The sequence below is a fragment of the Erythranthe guttata genome, chromosome 2 (genome assembly GCF_056151865.1).
Source record: "Erythranthe guttata isolate IM_541 chromosome 2, IM_541, whole genome shotgun sequence".
Classification (NCBI taxonomy): Eukaryota; Viridiplantae; Streptophyta; class Magnoliopsida; order Lamiales; family Phrymaceae; genus Erythranthe; species Erythranthe guttata.
In genome coordinates, this window is record NC_142534.1 from 3,932,124 (window position 1) to 3,954,500 (window position 22,377).

Below are 22,377 nucleotides of genomic sequence, written 5' to 3' on the forward strand. Positions count from 1 at the left end.
AGGTTTTCAAATTCTTGCTTTTGGAAAAGAAAATTTTTGAATGAATTGAAATGATATTTTGTTGCCTTCTTTTTCTTCGGTTCATGTCCATAGCAGGCGAAGCGGATGACTAAGTCGGGTGATGCTTGGATAACTCTGCTACTTTGGTAGCGGCAACGGCGTCGTTTTGGTGTCCATTTCCTAGCCATTATTTGAAAATAAACAAAGAGATAGTGGTAGTTTTATTAGATTTGTTAAAGTCGTTCTTTATTTCTCCTTGCAAAGCAAATTGTATTTTTTTAGTACCGATGATTTGTGTGTGTCTATATTTGTTGAAGTTGGCTACTACAGTTTGTAACCAAATTACATTAATTTAGTGGATTACGTTAATATCGCCGTTCTTGCCGACAAATATACCTGATGCAGGCCTGGGTAATAGAGGAGTGGAGAACGACGACGTTTACATTTAGTAGTGGTTTCGAATTCATTGAATAGTGGATTCGAATTCTCATGCGCAACGTATAGCGGATTATATTAGAACGGTGGGTCGGTGATAGTGCTTACAGTGCATTTTCAGTGAATAGTGGATTTTGAATAGTGGATTACGTTTAGTAAATGTCGATTTTTGACGAGTGAGTAGTCGATTTATAAACCCCGTGGAAAAAGACAAGAAATTTAAAAAAAAAATACATAGTGAATTATGTTAATTAAATAGTGGATTTTGTTAATTAAGTATGTAGTAGATTTCGATTTGCTAAATCAGCTAGAAAAAAATTATATTTAAAAAACTATTTAAAACAAACAAAAGAAATTAAAGAAAAAAACTTAAAAAAAAAATAAAAAGTTCAATAAATCAAAATTAAAGACGAAAAAAATATTTTTGCAAACCAGAGGAATATATTTACAGATTTATTTAAATAAGCACACTACAATATTAAAATTGAAAATTAGAGATAGAGATACATACATATAATCTAAGATAAAAACTGAAATACACGTTATCTAAGACGGACGGGCGTGAATCTAAACACCATGATTCTTACGTGTACGGACAACACCGATGAGACCAGCAAAACTAACAACATATAAGGATACGAACCCCAGAGTCCGCCTAAATGCACGCGATGCTGCCTCTTCGAAACTGGGCCTCGGTTTTTTCATCTCCAAATCTGTTTCATCACTAGTAGGCTCGGCAGCCGCATTTCTGTTTGTTCGTTACAAAACTTATTAATTATATACTATTATCAAATTGGAAATATAAACTTAAATAATTGACAAGCATACCTCATTTCCACACTCGTTATCTTAAGACCGTTCGTGAGATTTTGACGCTCATTTATAATATTGTAGCGATGGTTTTTGACTTGGCACAGCAAATCCTGAATCAGAAACATAACAAGTGAATAATAATATAAAAGAATTAAGGCAATGTTTGGAAGCCTTTTGAAACTTATTTTGATTTCATTTTGAGGAAATATGTTTTGGGAGAAGAATCTGAGAATGAAAGTAATGTTTGTTTATATTTTGGAAGGAGACAAAATACACTGTATGAGTCAAATCATGTTTAAAGGTGTTAGAAAAAAGTATTTTAGAAGAAAACAATTGAAAGATGAAGTGATATTTATCTGTTTTTTCGTGAAGACATATTTTACTGTAGCAGTCAAATCATTTTTACCATTTTACTGTAGCAGTCACAGAAACTTTTGAAATTGTTTTGAGAAAAATATTTGAAAAGTTTAATAAATACAATTTTGTTTTGGGGAATCAATAAAAACGAAATAAAAATGCTTCCAAACAAATATCCCGTAAGAATATGCCAAGTAGACAACATAGATATTAAAAAGCTAGCCGCCAACTATAATTCCATGCTTATGAAACAAAATCCAAAAAGTAAATGTTTTTACGAAAACTTCATAGACTGCACTTTAAAATCATTAAATGGGAGAAAAGGGGACAACAATATCCAGAATTATTGTTAGTTGAACTAAGAAAGCGAAAAATAAAATAAAGAAGAAGAGGTACCACCAAACCAAAACAACTTCATTTCACAATCCGTAATTTTTCCTTTTAAGCTCGAAAAAAGAACATTGTGTTATTTAAATCTAAAAGTGAACACTTTACGGACACTTTAAATAATTGACAAATAACCATTGCAGAGTTGAACACTTACTTCCTGCTTAACAATATTTAAACCATTCCGATGACTTTCTTCCAAAGTAGAAGCTACTATGTCTGCATACTTTTTGGAAAGCGTTCTTGGGATACCTTCGGCTTCTAACTGCAAAATCTGCACACACAAATGGGGATGGTATATCAACACTCTGAAGAAATCCATATATGTCTATTTATATTTGGACCTTCCTTAGCAAATCTATATCTATATAGATTTATTTCATCAATAAAGTCTAAACTAAATTCATAATACGATATAATGCTTGCTTAATCAGACAATTAATCTGTACAAGTGTCTAGTTCTATTGCCAATAATTATATATAAAATATCAATACATAAGTATAAAAAAACATACAACCCCTCCACATGTTAAATCTGCAATCTGACTAGTTAGGAAAGAAAAAGTAAAAAAAAAATCTGGTGGATCATATTGGAAATAACAACACTTCATTAATAATACCAAAATTTTACAGAAATAAAAAAACATGTTTCAATTCCGTTCCAACGAAATTAAAATTCTGAAGAATCGGAAATCAGAATTTCGGAAATTAGAATAAAAAAACTTGGTTCCAAAATTATAATAAAAAAAAATTGACTTTGTTCCAAAATTAAAAAAATATATATATATTCGAAATTTCATATAATAATCCAATTTAAATCCAAAAAAATCGAAATGATCGTAATTGGATATATTGTTCCAAAATCGAAAAAATTCAAATCAGAATCTGCGAGAGTCGAAATTCGTTTCTGATTCACATCCTAATTATGTAACATCGAAAACTCAATTTCTCAACCATATCAACAAAACAAAAAAAATAATTGAAATTTCACAATTCTCGCAGAGATCTAGAAATTAAAAAAAAAATTACCAACGCCCTTCTGTCAACGAGAACTCCACCATCTCCGTCGGGCTTGACGAATCGGGACATCCGTCTGGAGAAGAAACCGTAGGCGGTGATTGGAGAAGTGAATTTCGAAAATCGAGCCATATGTTGAAACGCAGCCATCAATCAAGTAGATATGGCAAACTTTGCTGCTGACTACTTATAGGAAAATTGGAGTTCCGAGAATTGGAGTTTGATCCTATAATTTTGACTCGATAGAGTTTTTAGTCCTATAAGTACTCAAATTTTGATCTTGGTCCTAATATTTTCATTTAATCCCACTGATATTGGATTGCTCAATGGGTAACCCACCCTTTATTTTATATTTTTTAATTAAATTTTTGATAATTATAGTTCAACCAACTTTTGATAATATTAGAAATCAATAATAGACCCATTTAGGGGTGGTGAACGAGCCGAGCCGACTCGTGAGCTCGACGAGCCGGCTCGTAAAATGCTCGAACTCGGACTCGAGTTTTTCGAGCTCGAGCTTTTTGACGAGCCGAGCTCGAGCCGGTTTTTAGTTGTTCATCGGCTCGCGAGCCTTATTTATTATTATTTTTTTATTTTTTATATGTTATTTTTATTTAAATAATGTATAATAATATAAAATATTATAGAAATAAATAAAAATATTAAAAATATATATAATTACAAGGGTTAATAGCATTTTGCCACCTGTACTTTGCCCGTTTTTGCGTTTTGCCACCTTAACTAAAAAAAGTTGCACGTGCACACCCAAACTCATTTTTTCGACGCACATAACCACCTAGGGGGAATATTCCGGCGAATCTTGAAAGATTCCGGCACACGTGCGATGCACATGACTAAATACATGGATTTTTTTGTCTTTTAATCTGAAGATATCATGTGGGATAAAGCTGAAAGTTTAAGGACTCAATTGAACTTCATTTAAAACTTGCCCAAATTCTAAATTAAATGAAATAGAGTTGTGGGTCTTCTTCTTCCATGGGAGTGGGTCTTCTTCTTCCATGGGAGTGGGTCTTCTTCTATGGGAGTTTCTCCCCATTAATATTTTTCAAAGAAACCCTTTCCAATGCTTCGAATGCTCCACTATGCAGGCAATTCTCTCTCTTTCTTTCTAATTCTCAATGTGTTTTTGTGGTTTACAGTAAATGTTGAAATTAATTGTGTTGTAGAAATGTGTCTGTGTAAGAAATTCAACTATGAAAACAAAGGTGGGATACAGTGCAGATGAAGTAGCAGAAAAAGAGCAGCAACATGTGGAGTCGCGTGGTGTGCGACTAGGAAGAATTTGTGAGTAAACCTATGGGCTCAATATGGAACTTTCGTTTTTGGAACTCAATATGACAATCAGGAGGAACATCGAGGAAAGTTCCAAATTGAGGACCAAGATCATCTCACAAGATTTTTGATTAAATTGATGATGAGAAGATAACCCCTTGTTTTTTTTAAAGCTTGGATTTTTTTTCAAAAGTTGATGTTAGTTCAAAGAACAGATTAATGGGGGATAGACTTCCATTAAAGAAGAAGAATGAGAGTTTAATATCTTTCAGTTTCACCCCTTGGAACTTTCAATCTTTCAATTTCATTCTTTCGAACTTTCAATTTTAACCCCACATGATATCTTCATATTAAAAGACTAAAAAGTCCTCACATTAAGCATGTGCATCGCACGTGCGCCGGAAAAATGAGAAGATTCGCCAGAATATTCCCCTTAAGTGGTTATGTGCGTCAAAAAAAGGAGTTTGGGTGTGCCCGTGCAACTTTTTTTAGTTAAGGTGGCAAAGCGCAAAAACGGACAAAGTATAGGTGGCAAAATGGTATTAACCCTAATTACAATTTAGTTTTTATTTTGTATTTTTTTAAAATAATTTTTAATAATAAAATAATAATTAAAAAAATATTAAAAAAAAAAAAAAAGAGCTAGAGCTCGACAAAATTGACACGAGCTCGAGCTAGAGCCAAAAAAAGAGGAACTCGACGAGCTCGACAAAATAGACTCGAGCTCGAGCTCAAGCCAGCCAAAAGAGGCGAGTTCGGCTCGAGCTCGGCTCGTTCACACCCCTAGACCCATTATAGATGGCATATAGGATGAAATTAGGACATCACATGGATATGCCATTTGTCGAATGCAGGTGATGTTGAATGTCAATTTCTTAAACTATGAGGGTTCTACCCCAAATTTGAAGTGTTGAGTAAAAATCATGTACCATTTTGTAATTAGCAAAAGAACCGGGCATCAAAAGTAATTCTCATAAACAGAAAATAGGAATTACTAATAATTGTTTAACGGTTTTTCTCTCTCAACATTCGTTCTCTAAATTTTGAGGGGTAAAGTGCAAAAATTAGAAATTTATAGGGGCGATGTGCAATTTGCACATTTAATAATAGGTAATATGGTAAATTACATTTCCCCCGTTATACTTTGGCTCGGTATCACTTTACTCCCTTCGATTGCATCTATTTGCCCCTTCGTGCTTGAAAAATTGTCTCAATGTGGGCCTCGTTGTTAGTTGTCCGACATTTGACTTTAACAGTGTTTCATCTAAGCTCCGAAATTAAAAAACGCCACCTCGTATCTAATTGATTGGATCTTTTTATTTTCTGAATAAAATCTTTTATTTTTGTCATTTTGAATTTCTTTATTTTTTTCTTAAATGTCTTTCGGTAGTTCAAATTCTCAACCGGAAGACATTTAAGAAAAAGACCCTTGCTATGATTGTTGAGAATTTGAACTACTGGAAGGCATTCGAGAAAAAAAAAACAAAAAAATTCAAAATGACAAAAATAAAAGGTTTTATTCATAAAATTAAAAAAAAAAAAAAAAAAAACCAAGCAATCAGATGTTTTGGAGAAAAAAATAAAAATACCAAAATGTCTCAAGTAAAATCGGCTGAAAATGTTAAAAAATATAGCGAAAAATTGCTCAAACAAACCCTTATATCTATAGACTTCAGCAGGGGTATTTTCGTCCAAATAAAAACAGATTTTGAAGAAAATGTAACAATAGGGAGGGTTTAGTATTTATGTATAATACAGGGGTAATATGATACAAAGTCTGTAGTACAGGGGGTGTTTTTGTATTTAACCATAGAATAAACATTGATTGGAGCCCAAACCCTAAACCCTCTCTACGGCGGCTCATCTTCTCTTTCTTTCTCATCTCACTCTCACTCTCACTCTCACTCTAAACCGCCGACGACATGGCCACGTCGTATCTCCGTTAAGCGTGTTTTTTGTTTGGGCTGGGCTTGTCAGAAAAAAATAAAGTCAGTGGTTTGATTAGCGTTTTAAGGCCTCGTTTGGTTGGGGGATTAGCCATGATTAACTAAATAATGAGAGTTTTTTTTTATGTTTGATATCCCAATAACTTGTCGGGTCGACCCGCAAATATTATGTCATCTTGCCTTTTAGGCATGTTGTTCATTGGATCTTCCAACGTTCGATAATACAATTGGGTTTCATTAGATTATTTAATTTTATCTTGGCTAATCTTTATCTCCCCAACCAAACGAGGCCTAAGTAGTTAAAAAGTATAGAATATATAATGCTATCTAATTTGTGAAAGATTTCATTTTACTTGGATTTTTATTTGGACAATTAGGGGTAACAAGATCTGGTGATTCCTTTTCTTTTATTTGGATTATGTGTGTTTTTCTTACTATATATTTTTTTTAATTATTGTATTATAATCTATTTATTTGTTTTTTTATTCTAGGAAAAAGAGTTTGAACGTGAAATGCACGCCAGCGTTAAAAAATGAATTATCGAGCTTATAAATTTAGGCTCAGACTCGAGCTCGATTAAAAAATACTGAGCATGGGCTAATAACCTCATTTACAATATACCCTATTCCAGCTCAAGCTCGAATAAAAATATTGAGCTTGATTCGATTCATTTACAATTGATCCTAAATCGAGTTCCAGTTCAAGCTTACTTATACTTTTCTAGTAGTTTTTCTCATTTTTTCTATAATTAGTGTAACATTTATGCATGAAGTTTATCATTACTCTAATAATGATTTAAAAAAAAAAAGAAGAGCCATATAAACAAAATTAACTCACCACTTCACCAGGTTTTCTTTTGCTTGTCCTCTCAATATCGACATGGCATACATTTGACAGTGCATGAACACCAGCATCCTAAACATTATCCGACAATGCAGTAACAATTAAAAAAACCGCATAACTGATTCAAATCAAAAAACAACAAAAAAAATGAATCGAAGAACTCACAGTCCGGCTCGAGCAAAAAATCGAAACAGGCTGTCCAATAAATTTCTGAAAAGCGTCCTACAAAAAAAAAAAAACAGGCAATTAGAATAAACATTATGGAATCAAATAATCTTAACAACTAATAATTAGGGAAAAATGGTAAATTAAAATCACCTCGAGAACACCAACAACAGTTCTACCAGTTGGCTGCTGTTGTGCGCCGGAAAATCGAGTGCCTAAATACTCAATCGCAACTAGGTATCTTTGAATTCTCGGATTCGGGACCATACTTTTTTCAGCGAACTCTCCGGCTTCCTCCTCCTCCTCCTCTTCCTCGCCGTCGCCGGAGAAATCTACGCCGTCGAATTTGGCCAGTTTAGAGGGGCGTTGAGGAGATTCAGGTCGTTGCAAATGCGGGATAATCTGCGGTTGCTCGTCTGTCATTTACACACTCCCTCTAGGGTTTCTCTTTCAGTTTTTTGACCGCCGGAGAAGAGGGCTTTGTTTTATCAAAAAAAAAGGTTTTATATATATAAAGGGTAAATGGCATTTTGCCCCCTAAACTATAGCTCAATTCGCACTCTACCCCTGAACAAATTTGTATTACAAGATTATCCCTCAAAAGTCAAAATTGTGTAAAAATAATCGAATTGGAGGAAAATCGTGAACAAAAAAATTGTTCAGGGGTAGAGTACGAATCGGGCTATAATTTAGGGGGCAAAGGGTCATTTATCCTATATATAAATAGGGTTTTACCTCTTAAATTTATTTTGGCTAGTTCCGTATACCTTTCGTTTCCCAGTATTACTAGAATTTTGGCCCGTGCGATGCACGAGATTGAAGTAAAATTAATATAAAGTAAAGTTCAATTTAAACGACAAAATTAAAGTTTCAATTAATTTTGATGTTTTGCTATATGTATTGATGATAATCTCCCATCCGTAACTTGTGTTATTTATTAATTTAATTTTATGTCTTTGATGTAAGATGGTTGTATATTTATCTTATTCCAGGTAATGTATAAGTTTGACGAATTTTCTTCTTTGTCACCCATAACAGACCTCAGTAAATTTACTGCGAATCAATGTTGTCATTAAATCTCAAAAGTTTATCAGGTGCAACTTTACTTTTATTAATAAGATAACAACCAAATGTTTTTCTAAACAATTAATGATTTTCTCATAAAATTAATATTAAGTAAAATGAAAAATTTAATGGGAAAAAAATACATAAATTTGAGGCAAAATATTATGACAAAACGTACCAAATTGCCCCATGTCTTTTCTAGTCAAACATTAAGGTGGTTTTTGCAAATGCTATTTGAAAGTGATTATGCGGTTTTTTTTTGCTCATAATCTATTTTTAGGTGTTTGCAAAATCAACTTTTATTTTCCGAAATATTTGCAAACACCCCAACTTTTAGAAATAAGCACTTAAAACTAACTTAAATCACAATCACTAACTTCTGCTTTTGAATAATCATTTGCAAACACCACCTAAAAAATTAACTTTACTAGTTTTGGGGTCGAACTTACCTTTTTACCCTTATTACTATTACATATATTATTATTTAGTTTTTTCTTTTTTCTTTGCCCCAATATAAGTTTTTTTTTTTCCGCACATCTCTCTTCCTCCAAAATTGAGTTCTTTAAAAGACAAAATAAGTGAAAAAAAATTAAAATTCTAATTTTAGGCAATAAATTGAGGGTTAATATTGGAGACACCCCTCAAATCAAACCTAATTAGATGTGAGGGACAACCCAAAATAGAACATTTTAATTAAATTCTTAGTTTAAAATAAAATTTGACCAACATCCTTTTATTTTTATTTAACCCAAAAATACCCTTATTATACCTAATAAAATCAACGCTTCTTTTCTCTCTTATTATTTCTTTATTTTCCATTCTCACTTCCTCTCTCGTCCGCCGCTCACTAGCTTTTTCTCTTCTGTTTTTTTTCCAATTTCTCATCACCTCAACATGGTCTTTTTTCTCCATTTTTTCATTGGCCCCAGCCCTTCATCTATTCTTCTCTCTATCTCTATCTTTCTCTATTTTAGATAGTGATGCTGATTTGGAGGTATTAGTTGTAGGGTTTTTTTCAGATCGGATCTTGGTGTGCGGGCGGCGGGGTTTTGGTCGTTGGGGGCTGCGGTGGTTGTGGTCGCTAGGAGCGGCGGCGGTTTTGGTCCCTAGGTGCGGCGGTGGTTTTGGTCGCTCGGGGTTGCGGTGGTTTCGGTCGCTAGGGGCGGCGGCGGATTTGGTCGCTGGGGACGGCTGGCGGCAGTGGTTTTGGTCGGTGGGGGAGGCGGTGGTTTCGGTCGAGGGGGGCGGCGGCAGTTTTGGTCGCTGGGGGTGGACGAGCGATGGTGATTTTGGTAGTTGGGGGCGGCGACGGTTTTGGTCGATGGTGGGGGTGGTGGTTTTCTTCGATGACGACGGTAATTTGTTTGTTAGAATTTGATGTTGTGTTTGGAGAAGGGGAAAGCTAATTAAGATGGAGGATGAGGATGGAGGGGGAGGTAGTGGTGGTGGTGGATCTAGGGTTTCATATTGGATGAGTGCGAATGACTACGGGTTTCTCTGAATTACTATGAGTGTCTACGAATGGGTAGCGGTTATGGTTCAAAATGTGAGTTAGGGTTTTAAGAGTATGTGACTACGAATTACTATGGTTCCTATCGGTGTCTATGGTTGACTGCGACCGATTTTATTTTTTAAACATTCATAATTTTCAATATTACTAAATTATAGTATACCATAGTACACTATAGTATACCATAGTATACCATAGTATACCATAGTATTTTAAAAACTGCTGTTTTATTTATCAAAAACGAGAAAAATCGTAATTTTATGTAAAATGTTAAAAAAAAAAAAAAAGTTGTTTATAATAATGTAAAAAATGCTAGAGTGAATCAAAAAATAAAGACGACAAAATCTATAAAAATAAAATAAAATATGTTAGATGAAAAAATAAGATATTAAATGCATAATAAAAAATGATAAATGCAGTTTGAATTTTACTAAATGCAGTGAAAGGGCATTTTTGGAATAAATTTAATAAAGGATGTAAAGCAAAAGTTTAGTTTGACTTGTCATTTAGTTCTAATTAGATTTGTCACTAGGGACCTATATCTTAAGCCCCCATAAATTGATTATGAGATAAATCTTACTTTTGGACAAAAAATGAAGATGATAATGAGTATGTGAGACCAATTTTATTAACTAAATAAAATATAAATTAAATATTTTACTATATTATTAGGTTAAGAAAATATAAAATATTATGGGGAAAAATATATTCATCGTTATACATACATAAAATAAATTGTGTATATCTTTATACATATAGATAGATATAACAAGTGAGGGGTAAAAATATCAAAAAAAAAAATAATTTCAAAAAGTCAACTTGCCAAATCAGCACCCCACAAATGGATTGGATGGAACTAGAAAGACTATTTTGGTATGTTTTATAATTTAGGGGGTCTTTGATAGTTACCCTATAATTCAGGGTGTAAACTGAACTTTGCCCAACAATATATAATACATAAGAGGCAGGCAATTCTAGGGCAAACAAAATCATATTTATCCGTCGTTGCTTCTAGGGCTGCCGTTGCGCGAGATCTTCTTGATGGTTGTGTTTCAGCGTATGATTCGATTTTCGAAATCCACTTGTCCTTCCTCAATTTCTTCGAGGCGGAAGATGTCCGAATTAGTCAATCCGTACGAAGCAATTTCTTCGAGGCGGAGGATGTCCGGATTAGTCAAGTCGTACGAAGACGGAGGAGATTTGGTTGACCAAATTGCTCTGGTAATTTCCTTATTCTTATACTGAAACAAGGTGCGTGTGTGTGTGTGTGTGTGTGTGTGTGTGTGTGTGTGTGTGTGTTTGTCTATATGTATTTATGGATTCTTTCTGTTGATTATTTCGGTCAATGATATGTTGTATTGACAGTTCTTTTCACGGATTTCTGGTGATTTTCTTGAATAATCTCGGTTGTAGAGTTTTTTACACACATGCTTCGAAAAACAAGATTGAATTGTGTTGCCGTACTTTTTTTTTTAATTTATTCTTTAGATTTTTCGTTTCCACATGTGATCTAGTCATAAGCTTCACAAAATTGGGAAATTTTTTTGGAAGATGAGCAGTAGTTGCACCAAGTTAAATGGGTTTTTTTTGCAAAAACAACCTGTCTAATTTCGAACTACTGAAAATGTCCTCGTGTTAAAAAAATTAGCAAGGACCTCCCTTGAAAATTAGTCAAAGTTATTAAGGCTCCTGACAACTTATCGTGGACAACACCTAGACACGGCCACGGGCCGGTTCATACCGGTTCACGGTTCACTTTTTCCGGAACCGGAACCGGCTCGTAATATGCACGGTTCGGTAGGTCGGGTCGGCCCGGAAAATTTGATTTATATATATATATATATATATATATATATATATATATATATATATATATATATATATATATATATATATATATATATATATATATATATATATATATATATATATATATTTAAAAAAAATACTTAATGGATAAATAAATTAAAATAATTACTTTTAAATAGAAAAAAGAAAACAAAACGAAATAAATAAAATGACTTTAACTTAATTTTATAGGAAAAAACTGGGTGTAAGCGTATTTATTAAGAAAAAATGGGGGGGGGGGGGGGGGGGGAGAATTCAAAAAATAGCAAAAAACGGCGGGTTCAGCGGGTCAGTTCACCGGGCCGGTTCACCAGCCGTTTTTTGCTTTTTTTGATTTTTTTTGATTATTTTTTTTTTTAAATTTGGGTGAACCGCCGGCCCGGCCCGACGGTTCACGGTTCACGAATTCATAGAACCGGGCACGTCCTGGGGACGACGGGCCGGTTCACAAATTCATATTTCATGTTTCTCATCAAATAATAGTATTTTTTCTCTTCTTTTTTTTTTCATATTTTTGTACATCTGTTTTTAAATTTTTTTTGGGTTGGGATATTGTTCGTTATTTTTAATAAAGGTTAATTTTGTCATTTCTCTTAAGTCAACAGCCAAATATGAAATAAGGGGCAGTATGCTTTGTAAAAAATAATATAAGGAGATTCTTGCTAATTTTTTTTAATATGAGGGTTTTTTTGGCCATTAAAAATTACATAGGGGTTATGTGCAATTAGCTCTAATTTAAATCTCCAAAGCTCTATGTGTTAGATCTTTTATTACTATTTAGTGACTTTTTGCCAAATGAACTTTAAATTCTATAGTCTTTCTGGATTAAGTATCACTTTAGACTAGAGTTTTTTATTTACTTTTTCTTTCTTATGGGATTTAGATTCAAAATTTTGACTTTGAATAACTTGTTTGATCTTTTTTCTTTCTTTTCAATTCTAGATAATTATTTGTTTTTTTTTTTTTTAATCCAGAAACACAGAGTACTGGAAATGAGGAAAAAGAGTTTAAGCTTGAATAGAATCCACGTGGAGGAAAAAGAGTTTAAACTTGAATAGAATCCACGTGGAGGAGATGAACAAGATGTGTGTAGACAGTTGGGCCGTTCGAAGATGAACAGAAAAAAATTCGAATGTACTGTATTTCTACGACTGTAACATCTCTTGTGGCCTCAGCATCATATGTTGGGTATTGCCTTTATGCCAAACCATGAATTAATTGGATTCTACTGTAATTTATAATTTAATTAAGTTGGAAAAAGTTCTCTGGATACGACCATCGACAAAAAATTCGAAGACGCACAGAAAAAATTTCGAATGTACTGTATTTCTACGACTGTAACATCTCTTGTGGCATCAGCATCATATGTTGGGTATTGCCTTTGTGCCAAACCATGAATTGATTTGATTCTACTGTAATTTAATTAAGTTGGAAAAAGTTCTCTGAGAGTTACTACCAAACTACTACTGCTTTGGTGTTATTTTATTATTGTTTTGAGTGTTTCTATCATGAGATCCTGTGTTTACCAAACTACTACTGCTTTGGAGTTATTTTATTATTGTTTTGAGTGTTTCTATCATGAGATCCTGTGTTTTAAAATTATATGAGATATCCCTTCAAATTGCGTGTCCCTGCAAGAAAACCCATTTTTTCCTCATTTATGTATTGTCGCAAAAACCATTTGTACAATAATTATTTTAAAAAAATCGGCAATTATAAACTATTAATGAAATGTAAATTTTACCCTCTCTATTTTAATGCAATTTTAAATCTATATTTATTGTTGAATATTAAAATTTATAAAGTCAATTATATCATTATTCATAAAAATCATTAAACCACTCATCCAAAATTGCATCCACCTGAATTCGAACTTGTGACCATTAAAAAATATACAAGAATACTTACCATTAAGACACAAAACATAATTGACAATGAACTAACAATACGGATATATATCACAAAGCTACAATTTATAATGGTTATAAAACTTATATAAATAATGTTAAATAAATTATTAATTCTCATATAATTATTATTATATATTAATAATATCTCATACTACCAAATCTTTATATAATATATTTTAAAAGTCTAAGGAAATGCTGATCAACTCGTGTAATTTAAAAATGAATTTCGAAAGAATTTGAAGTTTGAATTGAATTGTAAATTGATTTAATTAAATCGTAATATTTGAATCAAATAAACTCATGTGTTTTCAATTCAAAAACAATATTCAAAGATTTGATCGATTAAGCTCAACTCATTTCAATTCGTAGACAATATTCAAATATTTGAATCAGTTAAACTCAATAATTTACAATAGCGTATTAATCAAACTATGTATAGTTAAAGTTTAGTATTTTTTTTTATTGAATTTTATCATAAAAAATAATAAAATTTAATTAATTCATAAAAATCGTAAGATTTCATCGGTTCATGGTTAGATTAAATCGGTTCATGGTTAGATTAAATCTTACGATTTACGATTTGATTCTTACGATTTTACGAATTAAATTATTATTATTTTGTTAAAATTGAATTAAAAGAATAGTAGACTTTAATTATAAATAACTAACTCGACTAATACGTTCTTGTCAGTGGTTGAACTTAATCGATTCAAATTTTTGAATAATATTTACAAATTAAAAGGATTTGCGCTTTAATTAATAATAGTTAATTTGATTAAGACGTTCTTGTCAATAGTTGAGCGCGCTAATTAATCGATTCAAATATTTGAATAATGTTTGCAAATTGTAAGGACTTGAGCTTAATTGGTTCAAATATTACGCTTTGATAAAATATTACGATTTACGATCAGGTTCTTACATGTGTGAGGAATTAATTTTTTTTATTTTTTATGACAAAATTAAATTAAAAATATATTAGACATTACTTATAAATAGTTAAATCAATTATGTAACACGTTATGTCAATAGTTAAGCAACCGATTCAAATATTTGAATAATGTTTACTAATTGAAAGGATTTGAACTTAATCGATTCAAATCTTACTATTTGATTAAATTAAATATTAAAAGAAAATTCACAATATAGTATTTGTAGTATCTAATTTTATTTTAAAGTGAGAAAACTACTAATTGGAATGAGTTATAAATTTTTCTTCTTCTAAATAAACATATTATTTTATTTTTTATTTGGATTTGTCACAGTATCGATTTAATAACATAAGTGAGTTTGAATTAAGTTATGCATTTTTTTTTATATTTAATTGAGCATTCTTTACATTTTTAAATGGTGGAGTTTATTAATAATTATAATATTATATAATTAATGATAGATGTTTGGCGTATTGAACTGCAATTCTTTATATTTTTTAAACTTTCTAATTTAAAATTTGTTAATAATTTATTTAATATCATTTAATAATAATGAATGTTGCAATTAATATTTTAATTAACAGTATTTATACAATTATGGTTAAATATATCATAATAAGTTAATGTGCTCGGATGGTTAGGAGTGATGAATGTATTAAGTTGTAAATTAATCATTTTTATATTAATCTAATAAAAAAAATAATCGAAGGATAATTTGGTAAAGTACTTCATTTTTTAGAACATAGGCCGTGTTATTTTCCTAGGGTCCAGATTTAATCTTAGAAAATTAATGGTGATTAATACATATCTCATATAAGTTTAGAACACAGGTGATCTCACCCTAGAAAGACCCTATTGTTTTATGTTAACGAAACAACTTTATTATTGTTTTGAGTTTAGGCAAACAAATTAGAAAACTCGTCCAACAGAACTTTTTTATTTCATTATCGTTGAGCATGCAATCGTGAATTACATTAAATGGAAATTTTAAGAAAATAGACAACTAAACCATTATTAATTGGAATTTGAATTGAGCCTGCTTTGAGAAATGTAAAACTTCGAAATGACCAATGACTGTGAAATTCTTTGATATAAACAACAACCGCTAAAATAAATCAGCGAACTTTAAGAGGAGACAAAAAATAAAAGGATAATTAGTGAAAACCCCCCACATCATTTACATATATTAGGGTGGATTTAACCCCCTTTTCATAATTAGTGAAACCCCCCATGTATTAAATTCGAATTTTCATGAATAATTTCATAATTGACATTTACATTTTCACCCTTGTGTAATTAATTTATTTAAACACGTGATTTGAAGAAAATCTTTGAGATCACGATATATCGGCATATTCCATAACCGCCTCATCTCTCTCAAACATCGTGTTAATTTTTGAACCGTTCCAAAGGTGCGTGTTGAGATTCATATCTCGTTCCGTTCAGAGAGTCGGCGAATGTAATTGAAGAAGGCGAGTTTCTTTATTTTTATTTTTTGCAACGCAGTTGTGTTTTATTACGGATTTGATGCATCGAATTTGGATTCATATATATGGTGAATTTGATGTAATTGCAGAAAGTGGCTTCTAATTGATTTCATATATGTGAACTGTTGTTTCGTTGTTTGTGCAAACGATAGCGTACGGACTATGAATGAATAGTTATGTTTGTATCCAGGAGTTTTTTTTTTGGTGCTGAGTATGTTCAGATTTTATAGTCGTGTTATGCAGATAACACGACTATTTGTTTTGCAGTAACATGTTCGCAATTCGTTTACTATTATAGTTGATTTATTTATAGTCGTTTAATTATAGTCGTTTATGCATTAAGCAATAATAGTTGTTTAATGCATATTCTATATTAACTGTGGTTTCATTTAAATATTATGTTTGTTGTAGATGGATAACAGTGTTAATATATTTGTGAAGTACGGTGGTTTGGTTGCTTTGAAGCGATCTTCTGGACTCACTTTCCAAGCATTGGTTGATTTTGTGTGTTCGAAATGGCAATGTCTGAATGCATCTAGTATAAGCATGACTTATATGATGGCTGATTGTGGAGAATGCATTATCGCGGATGATGAAGACTTGGTATCCATGTTTGCATTGTTGCGCGAGTTATCTTTGGTGCGTATAAATATCGAGGTGAAGGGTGTAGCTGGCATTGTGACTCGACCGAGTCAACATGTGGATGCACCAATTGGACATGCCGACACTCAGATGACCCTGCCAATGATCGGCTATGACAAAGATGGTGAGGATACGGAAGATCGTGATTTGGAAAGCGTGGCTGCGGCGGTTGAGGGCAAGAAGTTGTTGAGTGCTGATTGGATTTATTTGATAAAAGACGTAGGTCAGGTTTTTGAAGGTGGTGTTGCCGACTGTTGTAGTCGATTTCATTAATCCAACTAGATAATTGATCTTGATAATTTGTAGTTGTTTTAATTGATAAATAGTTGTTTTAATTGAAAAATAGTTGTTTTAACAGAAGAAATATAGTTGTGTTGGTTTTATTCACAGAAATATAGTTGTTTTAACAGAACAAATATAGCTGTTTTGGTGCTATTCACTGAAATATAGTTGTTTTAACTGAAAATTATACTTGTGTTGGTGTTATTCAGAGAAATATAGTTGTTTTAACTGAAAAATTATAGTTGTGTTGGAATTAATTACATAAATATACTTGTTTTAACTGAAGAATTAATGATGCTTACATAAAAATTGATCTATATTACATATATTTATCTAATAGGACAATATTCGCTATAACAAAACAAAGTTTAAACATATCTTGAAAATTAAGAAAACGTAAATTTAAATAACAACTGTCAACAACATTAAACAAAATCCATTTTAAGGGTTACAGTGATCAAGCGATGTTAGTGTTTGCGTTTTTGTTCGTCCCGTTGTCCTTGCACTTCCCCCATTCTAGAAGAGTCTTCACAATTTTTATCCACATGTTTGGAGGTAGTCTATTTCGATTTCTTCCTCGATGATTGAATGTTCCTCGAAAATGTTCTTTGGCGTATGAAACGTGCTACTATCATTGTGTACCCTCTGTTAAGACAATATAGATCAACATCATGTGAAAAATAAATGCATATCAAACACGGTCTGCAGAGAATTACTTATTGGTTAATTTACAGAAATATTTACAGAATAGTCTATCTAGGCAGAATAGTCTATTTTTCAGAATTGTTTATGTACATACTAATGAACTGTTTCCAGAATATTTTATTAACACTTAACAAAAACAGTTTAATAATAAATGAGACAACCAAGCAAATAGACTATTTCGAATCACAATGGCATGGAGATTGACCTATTTTAAAAACAAAGTATATTTGCAAAATAGTCAATTTATATCTACGCAGAATAGTCTATTTACAGATTGTCATGTAAAACTACTGCATTATTACCTAAATAGTCTGTTAAGAGTTAACAAAAACAGTTTACTAATAAATCCCACAAATTATAGCAGGAATTCAAGTCATACAAACAAATCCCTGAAATTATAGCAGGAATTCAAAATAATTACCTGCGTCGGTTAGCCGAATGTCGTTCAATGCTTTCGTCCTGCGTTCTCCTGTTCACAAAAACAAAATGTAAAAAAAACACATTTGTAGGCTATGTTTTTTGATATAATCGAAAAGAGGATATAAGTAAACAAGACTATTTCAGGGGATACTTACTGCTCCCAGGCGTTGCTTTATTTCTCGATTGCGCTACGTGGGTGTCCATAGCTTCAAGAATTTCACTTTTTTGGGAGTTTCGTCGCTCTTTTATTTTATTTTTTTTACCCAGGGAATGGAACAGCGTGGTTGTATCGCGATTATGGTGGGTGAGTGAGTTTAAGAATTTGGCCGCGATTCAATTTCTCTACCCATAGGTTTTGTCGCCGGCGTAGTTGTTTAGCAGAATTAGGTTTTGCAGTGGGAGTTATGGAAAGATTAGGAAGAGCGAGATTTGGGGAAAAAATCTCACACGTTTCAGCAGTTTATTTTCCAGATTTTTAGTGATTTTTTATTACACATAACGTGGCTCCAAAAAGGCTATTTTCAGGATTAATTAAAATAGTGGATTTCCTACCAATATTGAAAATATGGCTGGATCCCCCATTATTAAAAAAACACTAGAGGGGGTTATGACTAATAGTCCCAAAAATAAATATTAATAAAAAAAAATCGAATCACGTTGAAACGCAGCCATCAAGGAGATCTGGCAACGGCGGAGAAATAATACTTGTTTGCAACCCTAACTTTGCTGACTACATATAGGAAAATTGGAGTTCCAAGAATTGGAGTTTTGATCCTATAAGTTTGAGTAGGTAGAGTTTTAGTCCTATAAGTACTCAAATTTTAGCAAGAATCCCCTTATATTATTTTTTACAAAGCATACTGCCCCTTATTTCATATTTGGCTGTTGACTTAAGAGAAATGACAAAATTACCCTTTATTAAAAATAATGAAAAATATCCCAACACAAAAAAAATTTAAAAACAGAATGGGGTGTAAGGGTATTTATAAGAAAAAATGGGGGGGGGGGGGGGGGGGGGGGGAATTCAAAAAATAGCAAAAAACGGTCGGTTCACCGGGTCGGTTCACTGGGCCGGTTCACCGGCCGTTTTTTGCTTTTTTTTTTGAATTTTTTTGATTTTTTTGTTTTAAATTTGGGTGAACCGCCGGGCCGTCCCGGCGGTTCACGGTTCACCAATTCATAGAACCGGGAATTACCAAACTACTAGTGTTATTTTATTATTGTTTTATGTTAAGGAAACAACTTTATTATTGTTTTGAGTTTAGGCAAACGAATTAGAAAACTTGTCCAACATAACTTTTTTATTTCATTATCGTTGAGCATGCAAGCGGGAATTACATTAAATGGAAATTTCAAGAAATAGACAACTAAACCATTATTAATTGGAATTTGAATTGAGCCTGCTTTGAGAAATGTAAAACTTCGAAATGACCAATGACTGTGAAATTCTTTCATATAAACAACAACCGTTGAAATAAATCAGCAAACTTTAAGAGGAGACAAAAAATGAATATTACTAAAAAAAATCGAATCATACGTTAAAACGCAGCCATCAAGGAGATCTGGCAACATTGGAGAAATAATACTTGTTTGCAATCCTAACTTTGCTGACTACATATAGGAAAATTGGAGTTCCAAGAATTGGAGTTTTGATCCTATAAGTTTGAGTAGGTAGAGTTTTAGTCCTATAAGTACTCAAATTTTGATCTTGGTCCTAATATTTTCAAATGTTTGCTCATTTAATCCCACTGATATTGGATTCCTTAATGGGTAACCCACCCTTTATTTTACAAATTTTAATAAAATTTTGATAATTATAGTTCAACCAACTTTTGATAATATTATAAACCACTAATAGACCCATTATAGATAGGTTGGTAGAAATTTCCAATTCGATCCAATGGGTCGGTTAAAAAATATTATTTGCCTAAAAATATCATCGGTAATGGATCGGTTGGTGGATAGAAACCAACTCAGTCCCAGCCCTATCGATATTGATACCGATATATTGATACTGATATCGATATCGATACTGATTCTGATACATATATCGACACCGATACTGATACCGATTCGATACCGACATGGATACTGACACCGATATCGATACCGATACCGATACCGATATTGATACCAATCCTGATACCGATACAAATACCGATACTTATGCTGATACTCATATAGATACTTCTACTGATTTTTATTTTGATACTGTTATTGATACTATATTAGTACTAATATTAATACTAATATTAATAGTAATACTAATACTAATATTTTATATATAAAATAAAGATATTTTGAACAAAATCCTAAATATAAACCTAGGTGCAATTTCGACAAATTATTTTTTGACAGTTTCTTTTTTATTTTATTTTTTTCCTTTGGGCGGTTTTTTTTTACTCCACAATGATAACAATAAAAAAATAAAATAACTAAACACACACGATGATAACAATGATAACAACACACGATAAGTAACTGGTCCATTTACATCTCACATAATGAACTATGATAAAGCATACCTGTAAAAAATGATTGACAGCACTTTTGACAACAGAAGGTTCATGAGGTGGTAACTGCAAGCCAAAATAGAGCATAGTAACTTAATATACACAATTACATATCAAATTCCCCACAAATCAATTGGTAATCAGAGCAGACAAAAATGACATGCTCTTTCTAGAGCTCCAAAGGTATCGGACATTGAGCTCGAGCTTTTTTAAACATTTTCAAGCTTTAAATCAATGTCAGCGTCAAAAAATGAGTTATCGAGCTTATAAATTTAGGCTCAGACTTGAGCTCGATTAAAAAAATACTGAGCATGGGCTAATAAGCTCATTTACAATATATCCTATTCCAGCTCAAGCTCGAATAAAAATGTTGAGCTCGATTCGACTCATTTACAATAGATCCTAAATCGAGTTCTAGCTCAAAATCACGTGTACTTTCCTAGTATGTGTTTCTCAAAATTTTCTAGAATTAGTATAAATGAAAGTAAAGGGTTAAAATAAACAATCCTCATCCAACTTCATAGAATTTAGCTGTAACATTTACGCATGAAGTTATATGATTTAAGAACAAAAGAAGAGCCATATCAACGAAATTAACTCACCACTTCACCAGGTTTTGTTTTGCTTGTCCTCTCAATATCGACATGGCATACATTTGACAGTGCATGAACACCAGCATCCTAAACATTATCCGAAAATGCAGTAACAATTACAAAAACCGCATAACTTGATCAAATCGAAAAACAACAAAAAAAAAAAGAATCGAAGAACTCACAGTCCGGCTCGAGCAAAAAATCGAAACAGGCTGTCCAATAAATTTCTGAAAAGCATCCTACAAAAAAAAAAAAAAAAAAAAATTAATGTATATAAATAGGGTTTTACCTCGTAAATTTCTTTTGCCTAGTCCCGTATATCTTTCATTTCCTATTATTGCTAGAATTTTGGCCCGTGCGATGGACGGGACTGAAATAACATTAATACAAAGTAAAGTCCAATTTAAACAACAAAATTAATGTTTCAATTAATTTTGATGTTTTGCTATATGTACTGATGATAATCCCCCATCCATAACTTGTCTTGCCGTATTTATTAATTTAACTTTATGTCTTTGATATAAGATGGTTGTATATTTATCTTATCCCAGTTAATGTATAAGTTTGACGAATTTTCTTCTTTATCACCCATGACTAGGGGTGGAAATTGGAACGAAAATTCCGATTTCCGTCGAATCCGATCCGAAATATTCCGAGTTTGGAACGATTTTCAATTCCGGATTCCGAAAATTCCGAAAAAAATCGGATCGGAATCGGAAATACATAACAGAATTTCGGAATTTTCGATTTCCGATCCGAAATTATTCCGATTATTTCCGATTTATTCCGATTTTCCAATTATTATTTATATTTATTACGATATATAATATATACTATATGACTATATCTATCCGCAATTATGTACTAATTACTAACTATATATATTAGTATATTACTAATATTTTTTCCGATTATTTTATATATATATTTGGACATATTATTATTTTTTAATTTTCTAAAATATTCAAAAGTCAAAACTCAAAATTTATTAGAATTAGTATTTTGCCTCGTGCGTTGCACGGCCGATGATTAAAACAAAAGAAAAATCAATATAGGTAAATAAATGATAATAGAAAATAATATAATCAAAATTAATAAAGACAATTTCCTTTATATTTCTATAATTATTTTAAACATTTTATTCAAAATTACTTATATTTGAAGACAATGTTCCTTCACAGTTCTAAAATATATTGTTAAAACATTTCGTAAAGGAG

At 31.9% G+C, this 22,377-nt stretch overlaps 2 protein-coding genes and 2 long non-coding RNA genes across 5 annotated transcripts in view; all 4 read right to left on the reverse strand.

The window, feature by feature from the left end:
* Window positions 1–7,747, reverse strand: part of LOC105970202 (uncharacterized) — a 47,134-nt gene extending 39,387 nt beyond the window's left edge. For both annotated transcript variants that reach the window (XM_088825376.1, XM_088825368.1), the window contains exons 1-3: window positions 7,410–7,747; window positions 7,257–7,313; window positions 7,086–7,163 (exon numbers count right to left, since the gene is read on the reverse strand). In XM_088825376.1, the coding sequence (XP_088681502.1) occupies window positions 7,086–7,163; window positions 7,257–7,313; window positions 7,410–7,679 (405 nt within the window). In that variant the 5' untranslated portion in view covers window positions 7,680–7,747. The remainder of the gene's footprint in view (window positions 1–7,085; window positions 7,164–7,256; window positions 7,314–7,409) is intronic.
* On the reverse strand, window positions 839–3,319 carry LOC105970079 (uncharacterized). Its single transcript, XM_012994863.2, has 4 exons — window positions 3,022–3,319; window positions 2,150–2,266; window positions 1,264–1,358; window positions 839–1,183 (listed from the first exon to the last, which is right to left on the reverse strand). Exons 1-4 carry the CDS (start codon window positions 3,157–3,159, stop codon window positions 1,003–1,005), a joined length of 531 nt encoding a protein of 176 aa, XP_012850317.2. The 5' UTR covers window positions 3,160–3,319; the 3' UTR covers window positions 839–1,002.
* Window positions 7,748–17,182: 9,435 nt separating the features above from the next.
* LOC148772146 (uncharacterized) lies at window positions 17,183–18,714 on the reverse strand. Its single transcript, XR_016034290.1, has 3 exons — window positions 18,210–18,714; window positions 18,056–18,103; window positions 17,183–17,574 (listed from the first exon to the last, which is right to left on the reverse strand). It is a non-coding gene; the product is annotated as an uncharacterized LOC148772146 (long non-coding RNA).
* Window positions 18,715–19,085: 371 nt separating this feature from the next.
* On the reverse strand, window positions 19,086–21,418 carry LOC148772147 (uncharacterized). Its single transcript, XR_016034291.1, has 3 exons — window positions 21,343–21,418; window positions 21,170–21,247; window positions 19,086–20,633 (listed from the first exon to the last, which is right to left on the reverse strand). It is a non-coding gene; the product is annotated as an uncharacterized LOC148772147 (long non-coding RNA).
* Between the last annotated feature and the right edge of the window lie 959 nt (window positions 21,419–22,377).